Source organism: Gavia stellata, chromosome 16, assembly GCF_030936135.1.
Source record: "Gavia stellata isolate bGavSte3 chromosome 16, bGavSte3.hap2, whole genome shotgun sequence".
NCBI lineage: Eukaryota > Metazoa > Chordata > Aves > Gaviiformes > Gaviidae > Gavia > Gavia stellata.
The window spans coordinates 2543800-2557069 of record NC_082609.1 but is presented as its reverse complement, the minus strand read 5'-3'; the positions used below and the strand labels follow the sequence as shown (position 1 = coordinate 2557069).

Genomic DNA, 13270 nt, shown 5'->3' with positions numbered 1-13270 from the left:
GCTGGAAGGATGCCGCGGGCAGCTGCCGCTCCTGGCTGCCACGCTGCTCTCCCCGCTGTGGTCACACTCTTTGTTCTTTCTCTGCCAACTCGCTGCAGATACCGCCCAGCTCCAAAGACTTCCTAATGCAAGAACTGACTGCCAGAGGTCACCATTAGCTGAAAGTCTTGGAGACCTATCAGGTAGTACCGAAGGTAACTTAGAGTAAAAGTCTTTATAGTACAACAGGGTACAAAGTAGTTTTCTTCTACAGTTCTGCTTCTGGAATCTCTTTTCTCCACCTCTATCAGCAAAGACCTTTAACTCTTTGCCACAAGGTCTATAAATTCCTCAGTAAGTGGAAAGAACCTGCCCAGCGCTGTGCCTAGGAAGAGGAATTTCTGCTGGGCAAGCTTTGGTTTGGGGATAGTAAGGAAATTGAAAGGAGCCGGGTGTGTTGAACTAAATCCAGACTGTGTGCATGTGTGTTAGGGCTGCGAGTGACAGAAGGAAAGAGAAATGTCGTCATATGCTTTACTCTACCTCTCTGCAACAGCAGGTGCTCAAATAGCACTGTGCTGGTAGTGATAGAGAAATTTGTATTTCCAAGCAAAGTTGCCACTCTTCAAGAGCTCTGTACCTCACTTCTAGAACAGGTTTTTCAGCAAAGCCGAAAAATTATTCCAAAATAGGTAAAGTAACTCTTTTGCTTTGTTAATACGCGTTGGTCTGAATATGTAATTAAATGTATGCATCCACCTAGGACATGAGAGCAACCTGAACTGGCATTCATTCCTTCCCTTCAAGTGCTGCTGTAAAAATCCAGGTAGCTTTCTTAAAACGCAGCTGTCAAGTGCTACATTCTCCCTTTATTTCCAGAGTTGTCAAGTTGCTTTATTACTCAGAGGTCAGTGGAAGAAGTAAAGACAACCCTGTGCTCCCCCGCTCCACTAGTATTCCTCCATTTCTGTTTAGCACGAATAAGCAGAGCTAAGAAGGTGGGACTCTGTCTCTGTGCTTACAGCTGGGGTCTTTTATCTGTCCGCTCAGCCTGGCTCACTGGAAAGCCGTCCACCGAGAGCCAGCCACAGACCCGAGTCTCCGTTTCACACAACTCACCTAAAAGCAAAAGGCTCCCTATCCAATTACTAATCCCTCAAAGCAATTTGCTGCTCAACGTTTATCCAGTGCTGAAGTATATTAGAACACGTGGCTAATCCTGGCTTGTTTAAAACAGCATGCCATTTTTCTACTTTGGGATAAATATGACATTTGGAGTGAAAGAAATTGCCACAGTAGGAGATCAAATATCATATGACCTTTCAGTTAAATTATCCTAAAGATAAAGACAACTAGGTTACGTGGCAAAAGTGAACTTTTCGCTCCCCAAATCCAAGTCCACTGTTGCACCTCTAGATCTCAAATTCTGCACCCCAGGCCACTCTTTCATTTCTTCAAGAAACCAAACCTAACGCTGCTTCTGAAAATCCTCTTCTGACTCCGAGTCCTGGGAACAAGCCACTGCCCTCGTCTGATTCCTCGTCTTTCTCGCTTCCCAGCCAAACCACCCAAACTCCGGATCCCCGCTCAGCACAGCGCACAGCTTGGCTCCTGCTTTCTTTCCTCCCTCCTCTTCCTCGTGGTCCCTTGACACCCCTTCTTCCTCCCTGGACTCCACGCCTTCCTCTAGGCTGATCTTTAGGCTTAGAAAAATCTTGTAGCTTCTTACTTGTCCATCAGCACCTCTCTGCTGCAAGGTTCCCCTCCCAGCTTCTTCTTTGGCTTACTCCCCACTTCTCCTTCGTGGTACCATTTCTGTGGCATCCTTATCCCAGTCAGCTGCTGGCCCTTGGAGGAACACTCCTCACGCTTCAGTTGGCCTTTGCACGCTGACATTTTATGGCGACATAACTCATGTGCCGCGTAACAGCAGCGGCACGGCAAAGCACAACACAGCCTTCGCGTAAGGTTAGCGTGAGCGCAGTGTCAAGGTTGAGAAGCCAAGCACAGGGGGGTCAGGAAAGGCAGAGCCAAGGCTGAAAGCTCAGCACTGGCCAGGCCACCTGGCCTCTGCACCTTGAAAAGGAAAAGGAGCTGCTTGTCATGCTCGATTTGAAATTCAAACCAGGCCCGGTATCACAGCTCTTGGAGGAGTACACCTGTGCTCAGACACGGCTCCCGGCTTGGAAACGCAGTAGAACCCAACGGGGTGGATGTGTGCGGGACCCCGCGCAGCCACGAGGCACCGCGCAGGGAGGTGAGCGGGGCCGGTGGCAGGCGCGAGCGGAAAGCAGGCGGGGAGGTGTTAGAGGAAAAGGAGCAGACAAGCACAGAAATGAGTCTACTAGTAGAAATCAGTCATAGGTCGTAACGCTATCACCTGCAAATCAAGTAATACAGTCTCGTTAGAAAGGAGACGCTTATTAGTATGAGGAACAAACTCTGAAGTCACTCTCTAGAGGAGACAGTGGATCAAACCCACGAGCTTGCCCATAGAAGTACTTCGATACCCCAAAATCCAAGGGATGTGGATGTCTGGGTGTGGACAAAGGCTGCTTAGTAAAGGCGTCGGTAACATCTACTTCTCCTATCACACGCTGCCCTGGTATACTCAGTATGCAAATGCCTGTTCTGACACATTTGCTCATGACCTCGTGTCACAGGGCTGGAAAGCGCAGCCACGCTCTTCTGGGATACCCTGGCAGAACTCAGACAGGGGAGTTACCCAATTTTCTGATGCTCGTGAGGCAGCAGTCTTTGGGCTCTGCTTACAGAGCCCGGCTGATCAATAGCCCATCCCCTGGAAAGCTGGGAAGAACCTCTCCTGCTTAGCACCAAAAAAGGTATAGGACTCACAAAGGGGATCTCTCTGCCTCCCTCCCATGCCAAGTGCCCGCAGCTGCCTAAGGCGGATCTCCGCCTGGCCTCGGTGGAAACGCCTGGCACAGCCTTCGGCCAACATTCCCGGCGCGGCGGCCGCCAGCCCTCCAAGTCACCAGATTGCTTCTCGGCTTTGCTCGCCAAGTTTAACTCTAGCAAGACCTGGGGAAAACATCACTTCTCCTGCGCAATTAAAAGATTTTAATGGCCATAGTGCAAACTCTCAGCTGCCTTCTGTCTCTGTGCAATACCCTCCCAAAACTCTCGTTTACCTAATATTTAGCTTTATTGAGGACACGAAGAGGCTGATTTAATATCCAATGAAAACACAAAATCCTTATTTATGTTACAGTCACATTTCCCTCATGGATAATATGAACCTAGTAATGCTTTAATAATTAGAGCCCAGCTTGGTGTGAGCACAAACTCTGCAGTTTTCACTCATCAAAAAGTCGGAGCCTACTGTTTTATTTCTTGAAACATCTGTGTCTGGAAAAGTTTGCTCTGATGCTCCTTAAATTCTACAACCATACCTTCCCTCATAGAACTCAAATGACTGAGCCGTGTTCAACCTTGGTCCACCGCACACAACTCTCGACATAGATAGAGATTAGATATATAAAATAGAGCAAAGTATACCTCACCTTGCTGCAGGCATACAAGTCTTAAATTATACTTGCTTTCAATAAGACAATTTTGCTACACGTCTCATAAGCAACAGAAATTGGGAACTGAAGAGCGCAGCAACATCAAGCAAACTGAAACCCTCTCGCTTCTCCGCATTAGACTGATCAGAGTTCCACCAGAACAGCCTGGCCGCTGCTAGGCACTCTTGCAAATCTCCCCCCTAGTGTTATTTGAAAATCCAGAGGTATAAATCACGTTTGGAAATGGGGTGGGGGGGTGAAGAGAGATGCAGAAAGCGCTGGCTTTTGTGGGGTGGTGAACAGATACCCTTTCAGAAGGGAGAGTGCCCAGCCCACACACATGTCTTGCTGCAAAAGGGCAAGAGTGCCCTGGAATGTGCTTAGAGCCAAGATCTGGCTTTGTATAGGCAGGGTGTGTCTTTGTTAATGAAAATCGTGATAAAGAGCGAGAAAAATAAACAATGCAATTCCCTGAAAATGGCCAGTATGTACTGCTAACTGCACAAGCCTGTACTAAGCTCGCAGCAAGCCGAGCCGAGGACGCTTCTGCACGTTTTTACCTGCATAATGTTTCTGCTATTGCAAAGTTTTGTTTTACGAGGAAATTTTTGCCTGACATGACATTATCTGAGTGCTGCAGAAGGCAGATATCATGGCAAGCAAATGTTTCAATACATTCTCTTTCAAAGTCTCCTCATACCACAAAAAAGAAGAAATACATCAGGTTACTAGAGATGAGTACTGGGCATTTCAAACACCCTGGGAACAGTCTTCCTCCACCAGTCTCATACCCATTTAATAGTGATGGTGAATACTGCTATTTCCCTCCCCCTTAGCAAAGAAAAATATAGGAGAGATTAAGATGGAACCGTATTAGCTTCATTATCAGCCGTTTATTCTGTTGCTGTTGAGCTGCCACAGCCAACGATCTCTCTGAAATAAACCAAAACAGTGAAGTTTGCAAGTTCACTGTGCAAGTACAGATCTATCTTAAACAGGTTTTAGGCTTTCAAGAAATCAATTGAAAAACGGCAAGAGGATTTATACTGCACAACGTCTTTTTTGTTAATGAAGTAATACTTTATAATTAATGAAGTAATGGTAAGAAGCATAGCCAGCAATCCGTACCAATAAACCACTTCTAAAGATCTCTTGTCTTTAAAAACCTGTTTTCCTGGCAAGAACACCTAGAAGAACAGGAACTTAAAAATTACAAAGCCATTCTAACAAGTTAAAAAGAAAGATGCATTTTGTTCAACATTTGTGAGACTTGCTTTACTTCGCAAATTCTCAAAAAGAACTAGGAATTTGGGATCTTGATTCATGGCTATAAAAGCGCTAGAGTAAGGGATGGAGAAGCCTGGAAGTTAGTGCCTGATGAGACACAAACTGACTCCCAGAGGTTAGGATATGTGGACATACGAAGCATTCAGGACCAGGATGAGAAGCATCAGGCCAGCAGCACTCAGCAATTGGCCGAAAGAGTTCACAAAGCTGGATGAAGAATCTTCTGGCTGTACTCCAATACCCAACATGAAAACCAGGGCTTGGGGTAACATATTATTTTGTGTACTCCTGCTTACAGAACTTAGTAGGTCCTATGGGTAAAAAAGCAACTGGGATCATAAATTGCAGTTCACGCAGTGCTTTCTGCTTGCAGAGCTTCAAACGGTCTGCAAATGTTTTTAGAGATGGTGAAAAGGAAGTTCAAAGCAGCGAAATAAGCTGTCCAACCTCACACAACCACTTAACAATAGCACTGTGGCTAGAAATTAATCTTCTGGCCAGAGCCCTTAGAAGGAAGTATCCTCATCTGACTGCATCCATTACAGTTTCAATTAATAAATTACCACGCAGACCATGCCAAAAGGAAAAACAGAGGAAAAGTCTTCAAGTAACTGTGTGTGAAAAAACTGTCAGCAAAGCATAGACACAACGACTGGCAAAAGCTAACCAAACAGGACGCAGAAGGACACAGGACTGGGAGGACCTTCCAATTAAGAACGCAGACCCCGCCATGGCATCAAAGCACATCCGTAAATACCAGCTTGCGCCCTGCCTCAGCCCCCCAGCGTTGCCTGCTGCAGCCCCAGGAAGGAGTCCTTCTCTCTGAAAGAGCCAAAAGTAGACGAGCCCAGGAATAAAGAGATCACTATAGTATTTAAAGCTGTTAAGAGTGAAATCACTGAAGCCTGAATAATTTGCAACTTAACAGGCATTTAAATATAGCCCCGCATATAACCGACGTTTAAATGTTAATGTGAACAAACCAGAACATTTGTGATTTATCAATCTTGCCATTTTAAAACATACAGACTATAACCATGTAAATTAGTAAAATACTCACCGACACCGAAACATCCTCTATTTTTCTTTTAGCACTGGAGTCAAATAAGACATTCCGTCCTCTTCTTTCGCAGTCCTGATACACAATCAGTCGGATCTGGCTTGGGTCAAACTCCGGCAAAGGCCAGCTTTAATTAAAAAATAAAAGAGCAAAAGGATCAATTACCACAACTCTTTATTACACAGTTCTTTCTACATTATCTGTATATACAACTGTATTAAAACATGAAGGAGAGCAAATGCAATGCCATTTCATCAAACCCTTTGATCCTGTAGCCAGAACTATGCCTTTTGGGTTTTTTTCTTTCCCCTACACTTGCCAAATTACACTGACATAAACAGCATCAATCCACTACAACCATATACGAGGATGTGCGCAGTATTACTAGCTCTTGTGCTCTGTCTTGTGATATTTTACGTTTGCTTCAAGTTCCAGCTTTTTGAAATCAAAGTCATAGAAGAAGTCAGCTTTTGTGTTTAAAGACAAAAATAAAAGAGAGTCCCTCATCATTGCAAGCACTAGCTTGCAAGCATTCACAATTCAAAAGCAAAAAGAAAAAAGGTCCATATTCATATTCACACCGGCCTCTCCCTTAAGTAATGAATTTCTGCATTTGCAGTCACGGGTTTTGCAGCCTCATGGGTTGGTAAAGCACTGAACTCCACAGCTGAAAAAATGCAAAGTACCTTCCTACCCTTCTACAGGTTTCACAAACGCTGTAGTAGCATGCATGTATAGAACTAACCACAGTATTATAAACTACAACATTCATACTACTGGATATGCTTTGATGTTGGGGAACAGAGAGCCACGTGTAGCGTGGTCCTGGCTATACTCAGGTCCTCGCTACGTTCAGCCTTAGAAATAATCTCCACTTAAGCCACTGGGATTCAAGGCCGTGCTGCTGCATGGGTCAGCAAAACACACCCAGCAGGCCCCTTCAAACGCACCCGTCCCCAAACCGTTTTTGCCGTCGGTAGCGAGGAGAGGAGCTTTCCCGAGCCTCTGCCTTCCCTAGTGCCACTGGCTTCGGAGGAGCTCTGCAAAGGGAGAACTTGCAGGGCTCAGGCTTCAATACTGTTGCGTATTCTTGCCTTTAAGGGTGCTTTGTAGCCACCATCTTAAATTTCCATTTTAAAACGCCAGCCATCACTCTAAAGCCTGGCAAGCATTGTTGCCCACAGGCTTGGGAATCCATTTTCACTGATACCTTCTCAGTTCTTGGAAGACAAGAAACAAGACGCCCGCTCTATCCATGAAACCAACAGGAATCATCTTTCAGCTAGTTACGAGCCATTTCCTAGACCAAGTGAAATTCTATCTTCCTTATCCTTGGCTTTTAGGCAAGCAGCTTTAGCATGAAACCCCAAGAAGTGAGATACGAGGCCCTGGAGCTTTCCAGCCATTAGAGAAGGACACAGGCTCCCAATTTACATGAAGGAGCTGTACATTTATTTCAGCAAAAAGATACCCATGAGTGATAATATGGATTAAGGTAAACCTGGTATGCTAGACTCCAAGACTACGGTAAATTTTCCTCTCCTCTGTCCCTCTAATTCACCAAACAAAAGGTTTCCTTCCCTGCGCCCATGCTTTATGTGATCAGTACACTAATGACAATTTGTAACCCAACAACTTCTGTAATAGGTCACAGCAGAGAATCAATTTGATCACCAAAGCCATGGTTGCCTATTGGAAGTTTTTAAGACTGTCCAATGTAGATCCACAGGCTTTACAACTAGTGTAGTCCCAGCAAGGTGAAACTAAGCACCAAGACCTACAGTTACTCAGTGTCTTGAGAGAGGAAATCCATTTCCTCATCTGCTCAGCCCCACCATTTAGCAACAGGAGAGAAAAACAGAAGCTGCAGAGAAGATAGCGTGCAACAAATGTCAAAAGCAACTTATTACAAGAAAAAAGCTTGAGCAACTTGAAACTGCAATAACTTGATGTCTAGATTTGGGGGCAGAGAGCCACGCACCCTCTCTGTTTGGGCGCCTGAAGGCAAGCATCGTCCACGGAAGGACGTGCCCATGCGAAGAGCAGACTGCAAACTGAGCAAATTCTGTACCAAAACCCAAGCCCAGTGACAAACTCAGAGCAGAGCTCACATTCACCGGGGGCTCTGCTTGTGAGCCCCATCTTGCATTTCAGAAAATGTAAGAAAACGATATCCATACTGTTTGACACACGTTTGGAGCGTTATCAAGGGAGAGGCTCAAAGGCAGTAGCGTGGGGGACGGTTACTTGTAAGAGCCTGACTTCGGCTAGAGGTGAGGAGGCAAGTGAGACCGCTGGATAAACGGGCTTCCTGGAGGAACCATCTCCTTACATTTAAGTGAAATCAGTGGAAGTCTGGAAACTCATTTTGTTTCCAGATAGGCCACTCTGGTTCCTATAACAAAACAGTATGTGTCAATAACAAGGAATTCCTTGCCAAAAAGGTGCTATCGCTTGCTCCACCCTTGCAATGCGTTTGAATTTCCTTTACACTCGGACAAAAGCATGACTTCCATTACCTAGTACTTTTGATATTTGACTTTGAAATTACTGGCAAAGAAGGGCAGTAGCTGTTCCAGATCTTAGGAAAGTCTACTTATAAAAAGCTCCAAGAGCAGATTACACACTAAGAGGAGAGAAAGCTAAATATAAAACTCTTGCTGTATTCGGAAACATATTTGATCAAGGTAACAAGAGCTTGTTTACTTCTCAGCTTCTTCACATGACATTTTAACTTTCCCTAGACAAGCATTTAGCAGACATTATCCATCATAATTTGTGATAATTCCAAATAAGCGTTATCTCTGTTACATAATAGAGTCCTTAAGCACATTTCAGCCTTGCAAAAGCATTCCCTGGCAATAGCGGGCCACTTCCCAAACCAGAAGAAACTTTAAGAGAGCTGGGGGAAAGTTCATTTAGACAGACAGTAAACAGAGGCAGACTGGCACCCCCCACCCCCCCACCTCCCAGCGAGGAGGAAGCGGGACACCGAGTAGCTCTGCTGCTGTTGGCAGCTTTAAGGTACCCTAAAGCTTGATATCTGGATAGATTATCCCCAGAAACGTACAAATTCCTGCGTGCAATACGCAGGGCACATTCTCAAAACAAATATAACAGGGCAATACTCCAGCACTGCTCTTCAGCCGGATGAAAACTGACCTAGATCTTCTGAATATAATTAGTTCTGTTTATAAATGGAACCTAACTTTGACATTTCACTGATGTTTTCTTGAGATTCTTACAGGAAAACCAGGAGATGTAGAATCAAGTGTTCTAGCAACGTTAATGAAAGGTGACTCTCCATCTCCCACGCTCTTTTGGAAATGATGGTTCTCTTACCGAGGACTTTCTCCTGCACGACCTATCTACCACTCTTTGATATTTCCTTGAAACTGATTATATTTAAAGAAAAAAAACCAAAACCAAACCCAGAACAAATAAACAAACATAAAAACCACCACCAAGAAAACCCCAACAATCTTTTCACCAGTGGCAACGTTTGTGAGTTTGCCGCACAGTTAGTGCTGAGAGTTCACGCGTCGAGCAGGAGAAGAAGTAGTGATAAACAAATGATTCCTGAGCAGGACACCAGTCCTGGGGAGATCTCCACTACACAAACAGTAATTCCTCTAGAATGAGATGTTCAGAAATACCTATATGAATAGAATGGGGTAGAAATCAGTGCTGTATAAACGCTGTGTGGGATACTTCAGAAACAAATCACGTAAAACCGGCTCTCACGCAATCACAGAGGGCTTGAGGTTGGAAGGGACCTCTGGAGGTCATCTGCTCCACCCCCCACACAGCCGCTAATGCAAGTAGAAGGCACATAAGGAAAGGAATTATTTGGGACAGAAAGGCAAACTTCCACATGGATAATGATGACATTATTAGAAACTAATAATAATGAAATTAAGGCCTGAAAAATGGTATTTTAATGCACATTCACACTGAAGCCCTACCATTGTTCAGTTCTTCTTGCTCCTTCACCCGTTTTGTTTTCCTGCCTTTTTTACGTTCAGCCACCAGGAACATTAGTTGTGGTTTACATTTACAGATCCATCACACGCTTCCCGACATCTCTACCGCAAGTTGCGTGGCAATCCAGATTCTCTCCAAAGACGGCTTTTTCTCATGTATCCAATTCCTGGAGTTTATTACTGCCATGGACACTTCTCAGCGAAAGGCAACTGAATGGCTTTAAACTGGTATTATTACACTCTGTCCAAGCTTTAATAGATGAAACAACAGACACAGAAATCCTTCGTTACCTCTACACAATTAAAAGACAAGATTTTCCCTTGTAACTGAAAGCGAGTACATTTCTTCCTCCTTGTTTCCACTACAACACGAAGAGCACCTCTTTATTACATTAAGGGTTTAGTTTAGTGCTATTTTTCCTCCTGCCTGAGACTTGACTTTTAAAACAGTTTCACACTAACACGGGTTCAGTAGTATCCAATTACTTTTTAATAATTAACACAGATATTTTAGAAGTCTTAAAGAAAAGCAACTGAAGCAAACTGGTCAAGATATTAAGCAGGTAGGAATTCTAAAAGATTTTGCTGAAAAGTCAAGTCGCTCAAAACCAGAATATGACTAATCATTGAAAAAGCAAGTTGAAACTATCAGTTGAACTATTGTTTTCCTACATCATGTTACCCATAGTTATAAAAACTGCCTGGCGATGAATCACTTCCAACTATTTTTAAATGCATCTACGCAAATGATATTTATAGTTTATGCTAGCTTATCTGTTCTGCGTGTTTTTCATGTTAGCACCTTTTCAAAAGGCTGAAAGGAGCAGCCAGGGCAGAGCGGACGGCAGGTCCCCCTTGCCCCATGCCCTCCTCGCGGGGCTCCTCATGGAAGGAAACATCTTGCTCTACTCCTGTTAAGACGAGCATCAGAACAGAGGCATGGGGATCCCCAGGGCTTATCTCCAACTCCTGCAGATGATCCTCTTCATGTCCTATTGTTGTTACGGTGGTGCTTAGACCCAGCCAACTTCTACACGAGCACTGGACAGAGACCGTCCCTGTCTTGAAGAGCTTACGTTGTAAATACGAGAGCGTTCCGCTGGGTGCATTGGGATATTTCAGATGCAGATTATCTCTGCGTTCCACAGAGATGTACATTCACCTCGAAGCATGCTCACTGGTACATATACAGCCCAGTAGTATTGAGGATCCTGCAGTTGCTTTGTTATAGGGAAGGCTGATCAGAAGCAGAAGGAAAATGGTCCTTGCCTAGTCCAACCATCATATCATACACCTCTCACCCCTGACTGAGATGCCTTATCCAACAAGGGATTCCCTTCTTCTGCCCAAATTCCTCTGCACATTTCTATTACCTGTTACTGGATTATTTTTTTTTCTTTTGGCTTTGAGAAGATACAACAAAAGTGGAGTATATAGGACAGGGGAGGGTCTTGTATGTATTCTCATACCTTCTTACTGCAATTCAATAATACACTTATTATTTGACCATTATTGTACAAAGACAGCTGTGTAGACCTTTCTGAAAGAGCACAACTAATTTGGAAGCAATGAAAACAGCAATGTACAGCATGTTAACGATGCCTTCCAGCTTTGGAAGACCATCCATTAGCTTTTTTTAAAGAGGCACGGGCAGGTTATTTATTTTTTTGATAATAACACCTGAAACGCGAAAGAACTTCATCAGGATTCACATGATAAGGATAATCCAGACTGCGTTGCCAATTTGCAAAGTTGGCATTCTCAGCGAGAGATTCCATTTAAATGCTGGTGACATAACATGACCATAAGGCTGTGTGGAGGAAGAAGATCTCTAGGCTAGAGAAACCACGGGGCCTATACTTAGAAAAAAATTTGCAAGATAATTGTCTTTACGAGAGTTGAGGTCACTTCAGGGTTGTGTGACTGTTGTGGTGAACGCCTGCTGATTCTGCAGAGAAAACCGGCATTTGTGACTTGACCAAGGCCACGGAGGCAGCCTGTGACGATCGATTGCGAAGGAGTTTACCCATCGCTTTGGGCGACGCTGCCCTCCATCACTTAGACCTCGGGGGGGTTTTCACAAAAGTCAACAGACCTGTACGCTGGGTAGCTTGGAAGAACTAATAGACGGTAGATCATCTCAGGGGCAACCACTCACAACGGGCGACTGCTTGTAGCAGTTACATTTTTAAGGTTCATCACAAGGAAATAATGTTTCTTTTAAAATAAAATCCAAGCCCCCCCCTTTTCATGTCTTGAAGGAGGGTGGCACGTCCACAGGCACTGCAGCACCATAGAGGTCAGCTCCATGCTACATCTATAAATCTGTCTCGTTCATTTACCAGCTTAGCAATCCTCACCTTGAATAGCTGCACTACTTGAGCTCCAGGAAACTTCTGCTGCTTATACTAAGCACATATTGTACACTAGGCACATACTCAGTCAGCCAGATATTTCACACTCAGTATAATAAACTTGGACCTAAACTTCAATTGGCTTCCAAGGTCCTCGGCTCTGTCCAATTCTTTAACTGTATATGAAGCTGACTTTTGTTTGTTTTCTTTTTTTTCTCCCTTCTACCAAGTCACTTGGCTCTCATTAAGATATCTAATTTATACTCTAAAGTCCAATACATGAGCCAGATGCCTTTCCACAAGCAAAAAGACATAATATATACAGGTTAGGTGCAGTCTAGTCAACACATTAATCATAATCTGGAGTGTGATATTGAAAACAAGTAGGTTGGAAGGTTTTGTTAAAGATGTGTAGCATGGTGAGTAACTTTGCAATTTCCACAGCTTCAGAATTTACAATTAGTAATTGCATAGAATATTTTTTGGGACCGCTTCACGTATGTCATTTCAAAAAGTACCTGTTCAGCTTTTAGCTGATTTAAGCACATATGTGCATGCAAACATATGCACATATATGCGCGCACACACACACACGAGCTCTGTGCTCTTTTGAAATACCTGCTTTAATAAAAACCACACACAAACGAGACACAGCTCCTTTCGGTTAAATTCACTAGCATTGAACACAATGTTTTGCATTGTTCAAGTAGACTGCACTTCCCTTTGCAAAATTACAACAGATAGAACCAATTCAGGGGAAAAAAAAAACAACATTCATGCCATTTAGCAGATAATGATAGGAAGAATCATTAAAAAAATTAAATCTCTAAAATCTTCACATCTCTGGAAGAGAAATACTTTCATCACAGTGAAAATATTAAGCTTTCAAATAATTAAAATAATCTCAAGAACTGTGCAGTGACCGTACCTGGGAAGCATCTTTGTCCCCCGAGCAGTTCCACTTTTCAAAATCCCTGTAAACTCCTGTTGTGCCCGGCTGCCAACTCAGGTTAATAATAGCAATGAGCCACATTCATCCAAAACCACAAGACTGTCAGGTGACATATCAAGAGGTCTGAA

General features: G+C 43.8%; 1 protein-coding gene across 2 annotated transcripts in view; it reads right to left on the bottom strand.

Moving 5' to 3' along the window:
* Nucleotides 1-13270, bottom strand: part of FNIP1 (folliculin interacting protein 1) — a 68216-nt gene that overhangs the window by 31169 nt on the left and 23777 nt on the right. The window contains exons 1-2 of one of the 2 annotated variants that reach the window (XM_059825275.1): nt 13119-13176; nt 5854-5980 (exon numbers count right to left, since the gene is read on the bottom strand). In XM_059825275.1, the coding sequence (XP_059681258.1) occupies nt 5854-5980; nt 13119-13129 (138 nt within the window). In that variant the 5' untranslated portion in view covers nt 13130-13176. Of the gene's footprint in view, nt 1-5853; nt 5981-13118; nt 13177-13270 lie in introns of those variants that run through there. The other variant, XM_059825274.1, reaches the window with a different exon arrangement.